Source organism: Mesoplodon mirus (assembly GCF_964341445.2).
Source record: "Mesoplodon mirus genome assembly, chromosome: 18".
NCBI classification, from domain to species: Eukaryota; Metazoa; Chordata; class Mammalia; order Artiodactyla; family Ziphiidae; genus Mesoplodon; species Mesoplodon mirus.
The window spans coordinates 49,735,585-49,754,159 of NC_138994.1; the positions used below are offsets into that span (position 1 = coordinate 49,735,585).

Here is an 18,575-nt window from a genome sequence, read left to right on the forward strand (position 1 = left end):
TCTGGTCTTAGGGCAGTCTCATTGTCAGGTATTAAAGATGAAGTCTGAATTAAAACAAAACTTGAATTTTTTACTACAGCAAATTAAAGGAGAAAAACAATTAGGTTATATGAAAAATGCTACAAAGGCATTTGATAACACTTAGCAACTTTTCCTAATAAAACTTCTAAGTAGGTTAGGAAGGGAAGGAAGTTATTGCATAATGATAAAGACATTTACCAAAAATTTTTAGCAAATATCATACTAAATGGCAAATTTCTGAGGCTGTTTCCTTAAAATCAGGCACAGGAGATACTTACTCTTAATAATGTGATTCATTATTTGTAGAGATCTGGTCTGATGAAATAGATAAGGGTATGATATAATTTTGTAATATTAGAAAAGCATAATTTGTAGAGGTCTCAAAAACCCATGAGAATCTAGTAAAAGATTGCTAGAATTAAAAAATTTATAAAGTGGTATAAGAATTTATAAGAAGTTATAAAGTTACATAAGACACAAACTGGTAAGTTGGGTTTTGTTTATGTTTTTCTTACTGTTTTTATTTTTAATATGAGTAGTAGCCAGTTAGAAATGGACAGGGGAAAATATACCACTTATAATACACACTTTTTTTTTTTTTTTTTTTTGTGGTACGCGGGCCTCTCACTGTTGTGGCCTCTCCTGCTGCGGAGGACAGGCTCCACAGCCATGGCTCACGGGCCTAGCCGCTCCGTGGCATGTGGGATCTTCCCGGACCGGGGTATGAACCCGTGTCCCCTGCATCGGCAGGCAGACTGTCAACCACTGCGCCACCAGGGAAGCCCAGTACACACTATTTTAAACTTAACAAAATGTTAAAGAACCTAAATAAAAGAAATGTGAAACCTTACTGAAGGACACAAAGTAAGATCTGCACATATGGCAGGCCACACCAAGTTCCTGAATAGGAAGGCTTACTGTCATAGCTATATAAATCTTTCCTAAAATAATATTTCCATGCATTGCAGTTTTCTTTTTTCATTTGAATCTATTATAGATATATTCACTTACATGAATCTATCGACATTTTCTTCAAAATTTTTTTTAATTTTTATTATTTTTTATACAGCAGGTTCTTATTAGTCATCAATTTTATACACATCATTGTATACATGTCAATCCCAATTTCCCAATTCATCACACCACCACCCCCAGCCCCCGCCGCTTTCCCCCGTTGGTGTCCATACGTTTGCTCTCTACTTCTGTGTCTCAATTTCTGCCCTGCAAACTGGTTCATCTGTACCATTTTTCTGGGTTCCACATATATGCGTTAATATACGATATTTGTTTTTCTCTTTCTGACTTACTTCACTCGGTATGACAGTCTCTAGATCCATCCACGTCTCAACAAATGACCCAATTTTGTTCCTTTTTATGGCTGAGTAATATTCCATTGTGTTTATGTACCACATCTTCTTTATCCATTCATCTGTCTATGGGCATTTAGGTTGCTTCCATGACCTGGCTATTGTAAATAGTGCTGCAGTGAATATTGGGGTGCATGTGTCTTTTTGAATTATGGTTTTCTCTGGATATATGCCCAGTAGTGGGATTGCTGGATCATATGGTAATTCTATTTTTAGTTTTTTAGGGAACTCCATACTGTTCTCCATAGTGGCTGTATCAATTTACATTCCCACCGACAGTGCAAGAGGGTTCCCTTTTCTCTACACCCTCTCCAGCATTTGTTGTTTGTAGATTTTCTGATGATGCCTATTCTAACTGGTGTGAGGTGATACCTCATTGTAGTTTTGATTTCCATTTCTCTAATAATGTGATGTTGAGCAGCTTTTCATGTGCTTCTTGGCCATCTGTATATCTTCTTTGGAGAAATGTCTGTTTAGGTCTTCTGCCCATTTTTGGATTGGGTTGTTTGTTTTTTTAATATCGAGCTGCATGAGCTGTTTATATATTTTGGAGATTAATCCTTTGTCCATTGATTTGTTTGCAAATATTTTCTCCCATTCTGAGGGTTGTCTTTTCATCTTGTTTGTAGTTTCTTTTGCTTTACAAAAGCTTTTAAGTTTCATTAGGTCCCATTTGTTTATTTTTGTTTTTATTTCCATTACTCTAGGAGGTGGGTCAAAAAAGATCTTGCTGTGATTTATGTCTAAGAGTGTTCTTCCTATGTTTTCCTCTAAGAGTTTTATAGTGTCCAGTCTTACATTTAGGTCTCTAATCCATTTTGAGTTTATTTTTTGTGTATGGTGTTAGGGAGTGTTCTCATTTCATTCTTTTACATGTAGCTGTCCAGTTTTCCCAACACCACTTATTGAAGAGACTGTCTTTTCTCCATTGTATATCCTTGCCTCCTATGTCATAGATTAGTTGACCATAGGTGGGTGGGTTTATCTCTGGGCTTTCTATCTTGTTCCATTGATCTATGTTTCTGTTTTTGTGCCAGTACCATATTGTCTTGATTACTGTAGCTTTATAGTATAGTCTGAAGTCAGGGCGTCTGATTCCTCCAGCTCCGTTTCTTTCCCTCAAGACTGCTTTGGTTATTCGGGGTCTTTTGTGTCTCCATCCAGATTTTAAGATTTTTTGTTCTAGTTCCTTAAAAAATGCCATTGGTAATTTGATAGGGATTGCATTGAATCTGTAGATTCCTTTGGGTAGTATAGTCATTTTCACAGTGTTGATTCTTCCAATCCAAGAACATGGTGTATCTCTCCATCTGTTGGTATCATCTTTAATTTCTTTCACCAGTGTCTTATACTTTTCTGCATACAGATCTTTTGTCTCCCTAGGTAGGTTTATTCCTAGGTATTTTATTCTTTTTGTTGCAGTGGTAAATGGGAGTGTTTCCTTAATTTCGCTTTTGGATTTTTCGTCATTAGTGTATAGGAATGCAAGAGATTTCTGTGCATTAATTTTGTATCCTGCAAGTAAGGGTGATTTGACTTAGAATTAGAGAGCAATGTGCTCTCCAGAAGCGGGGGGAACTGAGTCTTGCAGATTCGCTGCTGGGCATTAGGAAGCAGTAGTATTGCTGGGGGTCTGTCTAGACGAGGGACTCTTCCTACGTATCACAGGGAAGGCAGGACCAGGGTGCCGGCCTCCAGGAGAGGCAGCTGGCAGCTGTGCTCCCCCTCCCTCTGCCCCAGGGTTGGATTCTGGGTCTGGTTGGTCGACTCCTAGGACCTAGAACCAGCTGCAGTCCTGAGTGGTCGGGGACTGAAGATGTGCTCTCTGGGGAGGCGTCTTCTCTCCAGGGTCTGGGAAGGGGGCCTGGGCTAGCCCTGCCCAGAGCACTGGCAGATGTTCTCGAGCTATTGGCCTTTTTCCTGGGTTTGACTAGTGTCCTACCCTGTGGTAAGTTTTTCATCTTTTTCAGGAGCAGTGAATTTATTTATTCTCTTCACGTGGTAATGGTTCATACTCATGATAACAGAATTCAAACAATGCAAAAATCAGTCTCCCTCATGCCCCAGGCCCCCAGTTGTCCATTTTTTTTTTCCTCTGAGAAAACCAGGATTACCAGTTTCTTTTTTCTGTGCATTCTTCAAGAGAGAGTTTATGCATATAAAAACATCCTTTAAAATTGCAAATCGTAGTATATAATGTATACACTCTTCTGTATTTTGCTTTTTTTCATTTACTAATCTATCTTGGAGATCATTTTATATGAACTGGAAATCTATTTTATTCTTTTTAATGGATGGTTTGTTGTCCTGTGTATCTGTTTTGGGAGATACTGTAATTTATTTAACTACACCATTATTGATGAACATTTAAGTTGTTTATAGTATTTTGCCACTTGTGTATTGGAGCAGGTGTAATTTTGAGCAAAGATGAATGTGGTCAGGAATTTTTTCCTCTCTTTAGAGCTGTGAGGTCTGAGATTAACGTTGGACTGCTGGGGTGGGAGAAAACACCACTGGCCCACTTTGGTTCTGCAGACCTTTTAGATTTCCTAGTCTAGCAAAGGCTACCAGCCTAACTCCTGGATTCTACACTGGGGCTTGGGGTCCTTTACCTCCTAGGTGAAGAACTCACGGGTAGAGTAGCAAGTTAAGGACACTAGTACCTCTAGGTCAAGGGTTCCTAACTTGTTTGTTTGCCATAGACCCGTTTGGCGATCTGCTGAAGCCTAGGGACGCCTTCTCAGATAATTTCCCAGCATTTTATTGTGAACATCTTCAAACATACAGAAAAATTGAATTTTACACTGAACACCTGGCTTCTTCCATTAACATTTTACTATGCTTGCTTTATCGTGTTTTTCCATCAGCTTGTTATTAAATATATAAGTTTATAAAGAACCAGTTATATTGAAACAGTGATCAGAATATTAAAATTTTTTTATGATATGGAGATACATACTTCTTTATTAAGAAAGAAAAATGGGGAAATATCTGTAATTTCTATTGGTGTTAAGATACAGGTACCGCTAATACTCTTATGGTTTGTTGCCTACATTCATAATTGAAGGAAATATTAAATTTCACTTAAAGTGTAGTAAAAATAAATACGTAACATATTTTTCCATCCAGCTTCACAGACCTACTCTGTTTAGGCTGGGTCATTTAAGAAAAAGCATCTGTTCTACTCCAGGCTTTGTACTTTTACAGCCGTCTGTCAGTCACTCCAGGCACCATTAGCTGTTCCCTGGAGGAGGAAACAACTTGCCCGAGGCCATCAGCTAGTTTAAGGAGGAATCTTCAGGTCTAATGTTTTTCCACAGAAGCTTCATTACAGGCGGGCAGGGTGTAGGGGAGTGGCAGCTCGGGTGTAGTGGAGGTTTACAGGCGTTGCTGGGGAAGAGGCACAGGTGGAGCTCAGCTCTTCAGGTTCCTGGGCTCTACCCACTAAAGGTCCTGATGCTCTAGTCCGGCTTGGGCTTGGGAATTGGCTTTTGGGGCAAGCACTCTGGGTGAGCTTTGATGTCAAGACCCACACCCTGTGAGATGCTAGTTAATGAGATCAGGGTTTGTTCATCTGATTACACTTTGTCAATGGGTAGTGCTCAGCACAGACTTGGAGTCCTGATGACTAAGTTGCTTCAGGAGACAAATTTAACATAATGCTCTAGTAGAATTATCTCTGTTGCAATCTTCTAGAAATATACACTCAAAAATAAAGGCTTAGTCACTCTACTCTTGACACTTCAAATATGCAGGCTAATGGGCAGAGGCAGGATGATCAGGAATCAGCCTTCCCCCCTTCCTCCTTCCCTCCCCCCCATCCCCCCTTCTCTTCTGGACGACCACGTATCTCATTGTAGACCCAGTGGGGCAGAGTGGTAAAGCCTTTCCTGCCTTCAGAGTCCTATAGGACAGATAAGATGCGCACTCAGCTGTAACTCCCTGAGACATATGGGTCGGATCCTGTCCTTTGGGAATTTAGAGGAGGAGAGGGATCCAGGAGGCCTCTGTGAAGGAGACAAAGCCCTGTAAAGGCTGAGCCTTGAAGCCATGACATAGTGAGGAGAGACCCGCCTGAGCGGAGGCACAGGGGTTGGGAAGTGCGGGATGTGATGAAACTGTCAGTCAGCTCCCCTGAAGCTGGTGTGCGTAAGGGGCTTGTGAGGCCAGAAAGGCAGGTGGGGATAGAGACTGCAACAAAGAGGAAGAATCTGAGGGAGGACTGAGTGCAGGAGCTGTGGACGCCACCCCCACTCTCGGGTTTCACACGAGGATGCCCCGCTTGCTCACGGTTCATCACTACGGTCCTGTGAACTCGAGGAGAGCGAGGTGGGATGGACGAGGGCTGTTTCATGAAGGTGGGGAAAACCCCGCAGGGAGCAGCGGCAGCAGGACCATCTTTCTCTACCGTGCACCGTGTTCGTGCTGGCGCCGCTTTGTGCGTTTGGTTGGTTTGAGTTTGAATCTTTATCCTTTTCAGTGCCCAGTGAACCAGCATTTGACGGTTTAGTCTTTTAAAGTGATACCTCAGTGGAGTTTTTCCCCAGGTCTCATTCTGAGAACTGAGTAATGAGTAAGAACCCATCACTTAAGACAGGACTCAGAAATGCTTCCTGCAGAGACAGGCTTCCTTCTTCCTGTTGACTCTTTGAAGCAACATTTATATCTGCTATTTCTTTTTTTTTAATTTTCTAATCTTTATTGGAGTATAATTGCTTCACAATACTGTGTTAGTTGATGTTGCACAACAAAGCGAATCAGCCATGTGCATACACATGTCCCCATATCCCCTCCCTCTTGAGCCTCCCTCCCACCCTCCCTATCCTACCCCTCTAGGTCATCGCAAAGCACCGAGCTGATCTCCCTGTGCTATGTGGCTGCTTCCCACCAGCCAACTATTTGACATTTGGTCGTGTATATATGTCAATGCTACTCTCACTTTAGCCCAGCTTTGCCCTCCCACCCCAAGTCCTCAAATCCATTTTCTATGTCTACCTCTTTATTCCTGCGCTGCAGCTAGGTTCGTCAGTACCATTTTTTTTTTTTTTTAGATTCCATATGTATGCGTTAGCATATGGTATTTGTTTTTCTCTTTCTGACTTACTTCACTCTGCTCACCATGGCTAATTATTAGAGAAATGCAGATCAAAACTACAATGATGTATCACCTCATGCCAGTCAGAATGGCCATTGTCAAAAAATCTAGAAACAGTATATGCTGGAGAGGGTGTGATGAAAAGGGAACCCTCCTGCACTGTTGGTGGGAATGTAAATTGATAACAACCACTATGGAAAACAGTATAGAGCTTCCTTAAAAAACTAAAAATAGAACTACCATATGACCCAGCAATCCCACTGCTGGGTATATACCCTGAGAAATGCTATTTCTTAAATGGACCAGTAATGTCTATTAATGGAATGTGTTTATCAAAGCAGGACTCCTCAGAGCAAAAGAAAAGTTAAAGGATGAACTGCTTCATGAAACCCTTCCCATGCCACGCCTCTCCCACTCGTGTCCCTTCTAGGTCATCCAGGATATTTCAGGCTCTGAAGGAGGGCTCTCCTTGCCTTGTGATGAGTTCCTTTTGTGCCCTAGTACAGATTCAGATTTCCTATCTCAGGCCTCGCTTGAGCCCTCCTCTCTGGGGTGGGAAATTGAACCTCGTTCGTTAGGTGTAAGTAACCTCTGAGCCTCTCCTCCAAGGACCACGTTATTTTATGAGATTTGTATTTTATTTCTCTTTTGCTTCCTTTTAATTTTTTGGAGAATATTTTTTGAGTTCATTTTATAATTCCCCATCACTTCACTGCAGCTACCTTAAATCATCCAACGAGACAGTCTTACGAACCAGATGAGATTGGTCAATCCCTTCACTGCCAGCCCCTTTCTTTAAGGTGGATGACAGTCATTATAATGAAGCATGATGTGGATGCCTTTGGGGGAGGAGAGGGAAGGGGGCTTTGACTACTTTGAGAACTAACCATTCACCCCTAACCCTTGACTTACTTGCTAAGCTGATAAGCATTCGCACAGTAGTGGTGGTGAAGATCATTTGAACAGGGTGCCTGTTGAGATGGGTTTAGGTAGAGACTGGAAAAACCACTCAAAGACAGCAGGCAGTTTTCATTCAAGTGGAGAATTCATCTTGGATTTGGAAACATCCCTGACTTGAACTTCTAATAATGCAAACATAAAAAGCAAAGACCCTGGTACTTCCCTGGCGGTCCAGTGGTTAAGACTCGGCGCTTCCACTGCAGGGGGTGCAGGTTCGATCCCTGGTAATGGGAACTTCTGCATGTGCGGCCAATAAAAAAGCAAAGACCCCTTCTCCCACTTTGGGTATAATGGGAGTTAGACCTGAACTTGGGGATGTGAGCCGGCCCCAGTGATACAGAGGTAGATTGCAGATACTTAGGTTTGCAGCTCCAGGGAAGTATTTTTCACATTGTTTTGACTATGACCCACAAGAAGAAATGTATTACACATCATTATACACACACACATACTTCAAACAAACATTTCACCAAACTGTCTACACTTACTTCCTTAAACACACTCTGATATTTTCTTTTTGTGAATATGCTGGTTGGAACCCAGTAAACTGATGTCCTGACCCACTGACGGGTCTGGATCTAGCCTAAGAAGCTGTGAGGGAGCCCACAAGGAGGGGTCTGGCCCTGGCCCTGAGAGCAGCGCTTTCCCCTTTGGATGTCCCTCACGTGGTCTGTAAAGCATCTGGATAGTTCTGTCAGAAACTGCAGCCTGGTCTTGGCTGGGCCGTGGGGCGTTCAGGAGGGGCTGCCCACACTGGAGGGCGAACGAGCAGGTTGGTGGGCCTCGTCATACAGCGTGATGTCACTCCATTTAGACTGCATCTCCTCTGAGTGCTGGAGGGCCGTGTGAGGGTAGGGCTGAGGAGGAGGCTGGCAGGAGAGTGAGGAAGGGAGGCCTGGTGACAATTCCTAAGCCTTTCCCCCAGGATGATGTCAGCTTCCAAAATCCCCAGTCATGAGTGGAACAGGGCGGCAGCTGAAATCTCCCTGTTTAAAGTCAGGCCTAAGTTTCACTCAACAAATATGTACTGACATATTATGTAGCAGTCATAGCGGTGGGCCTGGGGTGCAGGTATGTCCAAAGGCAAGGTCCCTGCCCTCCTGGAGCTTACGGTCTTAGTGGGGGACACAGACAATAAGTAAGTAAGATCATATTCAAGAGTGACGGGCTCTAAGGGAATAAGAAGGGGTAATGGGATAGAAAGTGTTTGGGGTGGAGGCGCTTTTGGTGGGTGGTAGTAAGAACAGGACTTTTTTTTTTTTTTTTTTTTTAAGGAAATGGCATTTGAATTGAAATTGATGAACAGTTGCAAAAATCTGTGCTTCCGAAATGGCAGCTTGAGAGCAAAATACAGATTTGCAGGCCCCATCCTAGTCTTAAGGGAATGAAAATATTTGGGGCAGGGCCCAGGAATTTGCATTTTTCTTCCAAATGATACCCACGCTCACTAAAACTAGAGACGTGCTGCCCTGGGGCTTTTACTTTGAGAGGAGGTCACACCTGGTGTGACCAGGGGTCCCTTCCAACTCCCAACTCCCAGAGCCTACGGTTCAAGGAAGGGAACTTATTCCTGTGTGAGAGCCAGGCTAGGGAGAGGAGCAGGACCCCTTCCGGTCAGACTGCAGGATGGCATGAGTGAAACGCAGAAAACGAGCGTGCACAGCCCAGCACACACGTGCACACGCACACCGAGCTCACCCAGGACCCCGCCTCTCCATGGCTGTCCCACGTTCTGAACCTCATCTTCTCAGAGGTGTCCTCGTCTCTGTTACCACTGCCTCTGATTTTTTTTTTTTCCTCTAATTTAATTCCACTGTCCGTGAGGGCTTGCAGATTCAGCAGCTAGATGAGGTCCATCTCTTGCTTTGGAAGCATTTCCACAGCGGGCCCCGCCCTCTCTCCAGGCATCTTTAAGATCCCAGGCCTTGGCTGCCTGTCTCCCCATCCCCACCCATCCTCCCTGCCCTACAGAGTTCTCCGTGTTCTGGCCACTGGGGCGTGCCTGGCAACTGACTCCCCGGAGTGTGGGGTTGAAACGGGCCGGCCGCAGCTGCTGCAGTAGGAACGCGCACTTCATCGCAGCCCCCATCCTGTGAGGGGAGGGCGAGGGTTGCCCCAGGGAGCAAGAAAAATCAAGAAACCTGTTTGTATCTTTCTGTCAATGCTCTTTATCCCGTCTTCGCCTCCACTTCCTGTGTTGTAGGTCCCCCTCCCCTGGCCTCAGTTTCCCCGGCCATTCAATAGGAGGAACCCCGGGATTTCTTTGGGGGCGGAGAAGGCGGGGCGTTGCTTCCAAAGGAGACCCTCTTCTCACCGCACCCCTCCCGGGCGGCGATCGCCGGGAGGGCCCTCGCAGGCCAGTGGCCGGGCGGCGGTCCGGCGGTGTCACTGTCACAGTCAGGGGAGGAGGCAAGGTCGCAGTCTGAGGCCCTCGCCTGGCCTCGGGCGGCGCTGCCGCGGCCTCGCCAACCGCCGGCCCCCGCCCGGTGAGCCGCGCACCCGGGCGCAGCGGTGCCCACACTGAGGGCCGGGCGGCGGCGGGGGCGGCTCCATGCGGCACACGTGTGGCGACGCGATCGCGGGCCAGGTGAGCCGGCGCCATGGGGCAGGCGGGCTGCAAGGGGCTCTACCAGTCGCTCTTCGACTACAAGACCGAGAAGTACGTCATCGCCAAGAACAAGAAGGTGGGCCTGCTCTACCGGCTGCTGCAGGTCTCCATCCTGACCTACCTGGTGGTGTGAGTTCTCCGGGGCTCGGGGCTGGGGAGGGGGAAGGGCCGGCCGGGGCCGCAGCTGTGGCCTCCGGGGGCTGGGAATTGGCCTGGGGGCGCCGGGGGTGCCCTGTGACTGGGCTCTGGGACCCTGCTCGGGGAGGCGGCCCTTCTTGTACCGTTGGGCTTAAGGGTGGGGGGTAAGGAGGGAGCCCTCAACTCCCCAGCGGCTCTTGAGGTGATGAGATGCGCCGGGGTTCCTGGGTCCCCCCATTTGTGAGGCTTTCCGTGGGCAGTTCCTTTCTCCAGGGCTGGGGCCGCCAGTGCTATAGGGCTTTGGGAAGGGGGCGAGGCTGCAGGGGCTTGGGCTGCAGCTGTCATGGCAGCCCCCTGGGCCGTAGCCCGGGCTGGCCCAGGCCCCCGGTGGTTTATTTATAGTCACTGAGCTCAGTGTCAGGCTCCCGGCAGGGGCAACTCATGAGCCTGGCATGTCCCAGAACTCCCTTCTGGCTAGCTCGCCCCACCCGGGGCTGGCCTCTCTGGGGGTCCTGCCCCGAAACCCTCTACCCTCCCTGGCACCCAGCTCTCCTGTCTGCCCCCCTCCCCCGCCCTGCAGGAGCTGGCACCATCAGCTGAGGGGCAGCTCCTTGGGGTCAGCCAGGCACTGTTCAGAGCCCTCACCCCCACGCAGGGAGCGGACAGGTGGAGAGGAAATGACACCGGACAACTGGGATGCGGATGTGCCTCTTTTATTCCTTTAGTTAATGCTGTTGAGTCCCTCCTACTTCCTGACTTGGGGAGCAGTAGAGGCTCCTCCAGGGAGGGCAGCCCTGACCCCACCTCACTCCCACCCGGAGGCTGGGCTTCATCCCTAATGCACCTGGCTGCCCCCACCTGAGGGCCTTCTGTCTTACTGCTCCTCAGCCAGGCTTCCCTTTCCTCCCCTACATCGTTAGCGCCCACTCATCCTTCACACCTGGCTTCTCGCACACTCCTCCCCAGAATTCCCACGATGTAATTACAATCTTATTCAGGGGATCATCTGCTTAATGTTCGTGCTGACTGCCCTTGTCAGTCTGGGGATGCCATGAGGGCGGGGCCTGCCTGGTGTCCCCTAACTGCTTAGGGGACAGGTGTGAAACGAATGAGTGAATGAATGGTGGTGGTTGTTCCTTGAGTATTTGCTGAATGTTTCTGTCCAGGCCAGGCCCAGTGTGTCCCTACTAAAATGGCTGGTTGGCTCAAGGGTCACAGCCCTCTCAGAGGTCCTTGGAGGTGGGACAGCCTAGGGCCCAGGACATGCCAGCTCTGCCCCCGGGGATGAGGGTGCAAGCACTGCTGCAGGACCTCCGGAAGGCGGCTTCCTGCCCTCTTCTGGCTGCAGTTTTCCCAACTTTACCAAGGGGGTTGACCTGGACAGTCTCTAATTAACAGTAAGCTCAGTAATAAGTTGATGTGTTATATTCATTGAGCTCCTCCTCTGTGCCGGGCACTCGCTGTGCTAAGCAGTTTACTTGTCTCGTTAAAAAAATATTTTTTTTGTATTTTGATGTAATTTATACTCACAGAAAAGTTTTAATAGTACAGTTTTTTTTAATGCCCTTCACCTAGATTCCTCAAATGATAACATTTTACTACATTTGTGTTTTCCTTATCCCTTTCTCTTTCTATGTGTGTGTATACATCTGCAATTTTCTTCTGTTGAGTAGGTTGCAGGCATGATGTCTCTTCACTCCTAAATACTTCTATGGGTATTTCTTAAAAACAAGGAATTCTCTTATTTAATGAAGGACAAGCATGAAAATTCAGAAATTAACATAAAAATATTATCATCTAAGCAACAGACCTTTTGTAAATTGTCCCCAAAATTACCTTTATAGGAAAAGAAAATCCGAAATCATGCCTTGGGTTCAGTTGTCATGTCTCCTTTAATCTGGAATCACTCCTGAGCCTGTCTTTGTATCTTAAGACACTGACATTTTTCGGAGAGTGCAGGATCTTTTAAAAACCATTTTAAAATTGAGGTAAAACTCACATAGCATGTAATTCATCATTTTAACCATGTTAAATTACACAATTCAGTGGTTTTTAGTACATTCACAATGTTGTACAACCATCACCACTATCTAATTCCAGGATGTTTCCATCACCCCCAAAAGAAACCTGTGTCTATTAACAGTCATTTGCAATTCTCCCCTACCACCATCCCTCCCTTGGTAACCACTAATCTACTTTTTGTTTCTATAGCCCATTCTGGACATTTCATATAAATCAAATCATTACAACATGTGGCCTTTTTTGTTTGGCTTCTTTCACTTAGCATAATGTTTTCAAGATTTATACATACTGTAGCCTTTGTCAGTAAATTATTCCTTTAATTGCTGAATAATACCTCATTATATGGATACACCACATTTTGTTTATGCATTCATCTGTTGGACATTTGGATTGTTTCTGCTTTTTGGCTATTAGGAATAATGCTGCTAAGAACATTCATGTGTAAGTTTTTGTGTGGATATATGATTTCAATTATACTGAGGAGTGGAATTGCTGGGTCATATGGTAACCTTTTGAGCAACTACCCAACTGCTTTCCACGGCACCTACACCTTTTTACATTCCCACCAGCAAGTACCAATTTTTCTGCATCCTCACCAACACTTGTTATTTTCCATTTTTTGGATTACAGCTGTCTTATTGGGTATGAAGTACTCTCACTGTGGTTTTTTTTTTTTTTTTTTTTGCGGTACGCGGGCCTCTCACTGTTGTGGCCTCTCCCGTTGCGGAGCGCAGGCTCCGGATGCGCAGGCTCAGCGGCCATGGCTCACGGGCCCAGCCGCTCCGCGGCACGTGGGATCCTCCCAGACCGGGGCACGAACCCGTGTCCCCTGCATCGGCAGGCGGACTCTCAACCACTGCGCCACCAGGGAAGCCCTCACTGTGGTTTTTGATTTGCATTTCCTGACTAAAGATGTTGAGCATCTTTTCACGGGTTTATTGGCCATTTGTATATCTTTCTTGGAGAAATATCTATTCAAATCCTTAGCCCATGTTTCTTTTTTCTTTTTTTTAAATTATTATTACAAATTTATTTATTTTTGGCTGCGTTGGGTCTTCGTTGCTGTGCACGGGCTTTCTCTAGTTGCATCAAGCTGCGGCTACTCTTAATTGCGGTGTGTGGGCTTCTCATTGCGGTGGCTTCTCTTGTTGTGGAGCACGGGCTGTAGGCGTGCAGGCTTCAGTAGTTGCAGCACGTGGGCTCAGTAGTTGTGGCACACGGGCTCAGGCGCTCCGCGGCATGTAGGATCCTCCCGGACCAGGGCTCAAACCCGTGTCCCCTGCCTTGGCAGGCTGACTACCTACCACTGCGCCACCAGGGAAGCTCCCTTAGTCCATATTTAAATTGGATTACTTGTCTTTTTTATTGTTGAGTTGTAAGACTTCTTTGTACATTCTGGGTACTAGACCCTTATCAGTTATGTGACTCAGAAATATTTTCTCCCATTCTCTGGGTTGTCTTTTCAATTTGTCGATAGTGTCCTTCGATGCACAAAAAAGTTCTTAATTTGGATCAAGTCCACCTTACCTATTTCTCCTTTTGTTGCTTGTGTTTTGGGTGTCAAAGAGTACAGGATTTTGCACTCTAATTTTTTAGAATGCCCCTCAGTTTGGGTCTGTCTGAGGTCTCCTCATGATAAGTTCCAGGTTGTGCACCAATGTCCATTAACCATCCTCATCCCTCTGGAAGGAGGTGCACTTAGCCCTGTGTTGACCCCCCGAGTTCATTGGCTCACCCGAGGTCACATGGCAAGTGTGGGTCGAGCCGGTTTCATCCCAGGCTTGCCCGGCTGCAGGGCCTTGGCTCCTGAGAGCAGCAGCCTCTCGCTTCTGGGGTTGCTTGTCACCTCTGCTGCTTGCAGGACTGGCTTTCAGGCGGCAGAGGGAGTTGTGACTCCTGCCCAGGAGCTGGTGGGAAAGGTGGAGCCCCAGGCCTGCCCCCTCCACACCTTGGGGGCCTGAGGAAACTTCCTGAGGGCAGCAATGAGGCTGACGCCCACCTGCTTGCCCCTCCCTGCAGTTGGGTGTTCCTGGTGAAGAAGTGTTACCAAGACACGGACACATCCCTGCAGAGCAGCGTCATCACCAAAGTCAAGGGTGTGACCTTCACCAACACCTCAGAGCTTGGGGAGCGGCTCTGGGATGTTGCCGACTATGTCATCCCACCCCAGGTCTGAGCCCCACCCAGCACAAGGGCCCAGGCTGACAGGGTCTGGATCCGGGTGGGTGACGTGGGAAACTGCTTGGGGAGCCAGGGACCTCCATTCGCTGTCTCCCTTGGCCTGGGACGGCTGCAGAGTTTGCAGATCGACTCTGCCCAGGGCCTTTCCCCCATGCCAAACCCCAGCCCTCCCCAACTGTGCCTTACGGGGCTGCTCTGTTCCCATCAAACCCTGAGCCTGTTGAGACCAAATGGGACCCAGAAAACTTCCAGGTCAGTGTGAGTTGCGTGGCCTGGCACCGAGAGCCCCGCCCTTATATTGGCCACCGTCCCTGGGAGCAGTTCCCTGGGCCGGGGCCAGGCCATCTCATCACTGCCCCTTCTCCTCTCTCCCCTCCTGTATCTCAGCTTGGACCCTGGGGGCCGAGGTCAGAATGGTCTGGGGTTGTGGGCATGGAAGAGACCCCTCTAAGCATACCTGCTCTGGGACTCCGAGGTCAGTGGGCTCCTGGGTGGGATCCACTGATTTTGTGGCCCCAGTGTCTGCAACACCCATGCAGAGATCCCACCACCTTCCAGGCAGCCCCGGGAAGGGGGGACCCCAAATAGCAGGAGGGGGTTCCTCAACCTCCCTCTGGTTTCGCAGGGAGAGAATGTCTTCTTTGTAATCACCAACCTGGTCGTGACCCCCAACCAGCGGCAGGAAACCTGTGCCGAGGTGCGTCTTGGTGCAGAGAGCTGGGGAGGGGGTGGGAGAGCTGCCAGCAGTACTTGGGGTCCACCCCTCTCCTGAGGCAGGGGTGTCGACCCCCTCCAAGGGCCCTGGGGGATGTGTGCACCAGCGTGCATACCTGCATTGTTCAGGGGAGAAGCAGGTTCTCAAGGGGTGAGCCACCACAGGCAAGAGAGGAACCCCTGGCCTCACCCTGGGGTGGGACCTGGTTCTGAGAAGGGGTCCCTGCAGGCACCTCCCCCCCGCCAGGCACCCTTTCTCTCCTGACAGAGTGAAAGCATTCCTGATGCCTTGTGCTATGAGGACAGCGACTGCCCTCCTGGGGAACCTGTTGTGGCTGGAAATGGTGAGGCCTGGAGTAGACGGGGCTGGGGGCAGAAGGGGGGCTGGAACCAGGAGGTTCCCGGCATTGTCCTTCTCCCACCCCTGCAGGAGTGAGGACTGGCCGCTGCCTGCGGGCGGGGAGCGAGCAAAAGGGCACCTGTGAGATCTTCGCCTGGTGCCCGGTGGAGACAAAGTCCAGGCCAGCGTGAGTGGCTGTAACCTCGGGACCCTGAGGAGTTACCCAGTCCTGGGCAGTGGGTCCCAGCCCGACGGTGGAGATGTGTCCTGGGGGAGAAGCTAGGACATCCCACAAAGGCCCCAGGACCACCCCGACATGATCAAATTGACTGTCCTTTGCAAAGGCTCCAGGGCACCCAGGGAGCAGACAGGCTTCAGCCTCAGCACAGGCATGGAGGGGGCGGGGCAGGGCCTCCTGAGCAGGCTGTCCTGCCTTGGTTTTCAGGAAGCCACTCCTGGGCGAAGCTGAAGACTTCACTGTTTACATAAAGAACTTCATTCGTTTCCCCAAATTCAACTTCTCCAAGTACGTGGGCCTGTGTGCATGGTGTGTATGGGACGCTGTGTGGAATGACCCACTGGGTGACGAGGGGGCACCCTTTCCCGTGCAGTGGCGGCAGGGCTGTGTCCTTTCGTACTGGAGGATGTTGGGGGTGGGAAAGCAGTCAGGATCTGAGGAGGGGCTAAAGGTCAAGGGCTCAGCGTGGGTCAGGCCCGGTTTCTGGCCTGGGAACAGCGAGTGTCACCTTCCTTTCACTGGCTCTTCATGGCCTCCACCCAGGACAAATGTGCTGGACACCACAGACAGAGCGTTCCTGAAGTCCTGTCAGTTTGGCCCCAAGGACCCCTACTGCCCCATCTTCCGACTGGGGTCTGTGGTCCGCTGGACGGGGAGCAGCTTCCAGGAGATAGCTGTGCAGGTGGGTGGTGGGGCTGGAGGGCTCTGGGCTTGAGCTCTGCAATGAGGAGGGGGTGTGGAGGGGGACCCATGGGATGGGGTGGCCCTGCATTCACCTGCCCAGGGACTGCCTCAGAATTAGCTGTGCCGCACAGCCAGCTGTGCTGCACTCGGTGAGGGCCACACTTGCACCCGCGTCTGGCTCGAGTCCTGGGGCATCAGCCGAAACCGAGCCAGGAGCCCCACTGGCACCCTGGCTGTGGTGTGAGGTGCCAGTCCTGCAGCAGGTGCTCGCTCGGGTCATTCCCTTCTCCCTGGAGCGTGAAGCAGGAGGATATGGGCTGTCAGCGACGTACTTTTCTCAGTCACCCCAGAGGTGTGAACCCTCCCGGAAGGATGCTCCAGTGGGGCCAACCCCCTGCCTGAGCTCTCCATGAAGAGCTGGTCTGTGACTTCTATCTCCAGAGAGTTCTGTGCACTCATTCTTGTCTCCTTTGCATCAAGGGTGGTGTGATAGGAATTCAGATTGACTGGGACTGTGACCTTGACAGAGCTCCCTCGGAATGTTACCCTCGCTATTATTTTAACCGTCTGGACAACAGATTTTCAGAAAACTCTCTTGCTTCTGGGTACAACTTCAGGTAACGGGGGCTAAGTCTGCCACCTTATGACCCTGTCCACGTTTCGTGTCCTTGCCTGGGTGCCAGCGCTCTGACACCCCTTCCTGGGGGTGGGTGTCAGAGTGGGAGGTGCAGGGAGGCTGCCAGGGGGCCTCTGGGACAGAAGCATTGGCCATGGCTCTGGACTTGCCCTGAAGCTGAGGCCTGGGTCAGGCCCATCAGTGCCTTGGTGGCCCGGGTTGGCCCAGCAGTTGTGGGAAAGCCCTTGCCTCTTGGGGAGCGTCTGGCAAGAACTGCAAAGATCTGAACGAATCTTTTATGTCACGTCAGCAAGGGGGTCTCCAACCTTTCCTGGGGCTGCTGAATGCCAGGGTCCTGGGGTGGGGTGGGGGTTATAAATCTCCAAGGTAGTGGAGCCTGTGTTGCCAAACAGGGAAGACCCAGGCAGGCCGAGGGCTCCCCGAGCCGTGTCTCCCCCAGGTTTGCCAAGTATTACCGAGACGCAGCTGGGGTGGAGCTCCGCACGCTGTTTAAAGCCTACGGGATCCGCTTTGATGTGATGGTGAATGGCAAGGTGTGTGGGTGAGGCTCCCCTTCTGAAGCTGGGCAGGTCCTGGGAGGGTGGGGCATGCTGGGGGGACCCCAGGCTGGCTCTGGTGGAGTCCCTGGGGATCCCGCTGTCCTGCTGCCTTCCTCACCCCACCTTGTCTCTCTGTGCTCCAGGCAGGGAAGTTCAACATTGTCCCCACAGTCATCAACGTGGGCTCAGGGGTGGCGCTCATGGGTGTGGTGAGTACCTCTCCCCCACCCCCTTTACCCTCCGAGCACCCGCGGGGGCGGACAGGGGGGACACTGCCCCAGGGGAGTTGCCCCAGTGCTCCAGAAAGAACCAGAACTGGGGAGGTCAGTGTGGATATGGGGGTGAACAGGGCTCTCTGGGACTTCACACCCCTCCAGCAGCCCCCAGGTGGCCGTTAACTACCTGGGTTTCTCTTTCCAGAGCCAGAGAGGCTTCTGCCTGTGGCTCTGCAGCTGGGGGGTTCTCTGGGATCCTGCGCAGCCTTGTCTCCACTTCTGCTAAAGAGAGGCAGGATCCGGCTATACACAGGGCTTCTCAGCCGCGGCCCTGTTGACACGTAGGGCCAGATCACTTTTTTTGTGGGGTGACTGTGTGCATTGTAGGGTGTCTGACAGCATCCTCGGCCTCTACCCACCAGATGCCAGCGGCACATTCCCCCCCAGTTGTGACGGCCAAAAATGTCTCCAGACATGGCCAAACTGCCCCCCCCCCCGTTGTGAATCACGGGGCTAAGATGAGAGGCAGGGAAGTCGGGCTGTGGTCCAGGTCTGTCCTTCCAGCTGGGCAGAGGGGCCACCGGAGAGGAAGTAACGGCTGGAGGGCAGGGAAAGGCTTCCTCTGGATCTTTCATGCCCCTTTGTTTTTCTGGAAGTTTTTTAAAGACAAGGCAGTCATCAGAGTGGCTCACACACATACCAACAAGCCCCTTGCCAAGGTTTCTGGCAGCCTTGTCCCTGGTTCCTCTGCCCGGGAGGTCACAGCAGCCCCATGGGGGCTTCCAGGAGGACCTCGGACTGACTTTTTATTGAGAC

General features: G+C 49.8%; 1 protein-coding gene across 3 annotated transcripts in view; it reads left to right on the forward strand.

The window, feature by feature from the left end:
- Window positions 1–15,549, forward strand: part of ITGAE (integrin subunit alpha E) — a 70,617-nt gene extending 55,068 nt beyond the window's left edge. For all 3 annotated transcript variants that reach the window (XM_082605352.1, XM_082605354.1, XM_082605353.1), the window contains 4 exons: window positions 14,231–14,381; window positions 15,018–15,089; window positions 15,375–15,450; window positions 15,537–15,549. In XM_082605352.1, the coding sequence (XP_082461478.1) occupies window positions 14,231–14,381; window positions 15,018–15,089; window positions 15,375–15,379 (228 nt within the window). In that variant the 3' untranslated portion in view covers window positions 15,380–15,450; window positions 15,537–15,549. The remainder of the gene's footprint in view (window positions 1–14,230; window positions 14,382–15,017; window positions 15,090–15,374; window positions 15,451–15,536) is intronic.
- The last annotated feature ends 3,026 nt before the right edge of the window (window positions 15,550–18,575 follow it).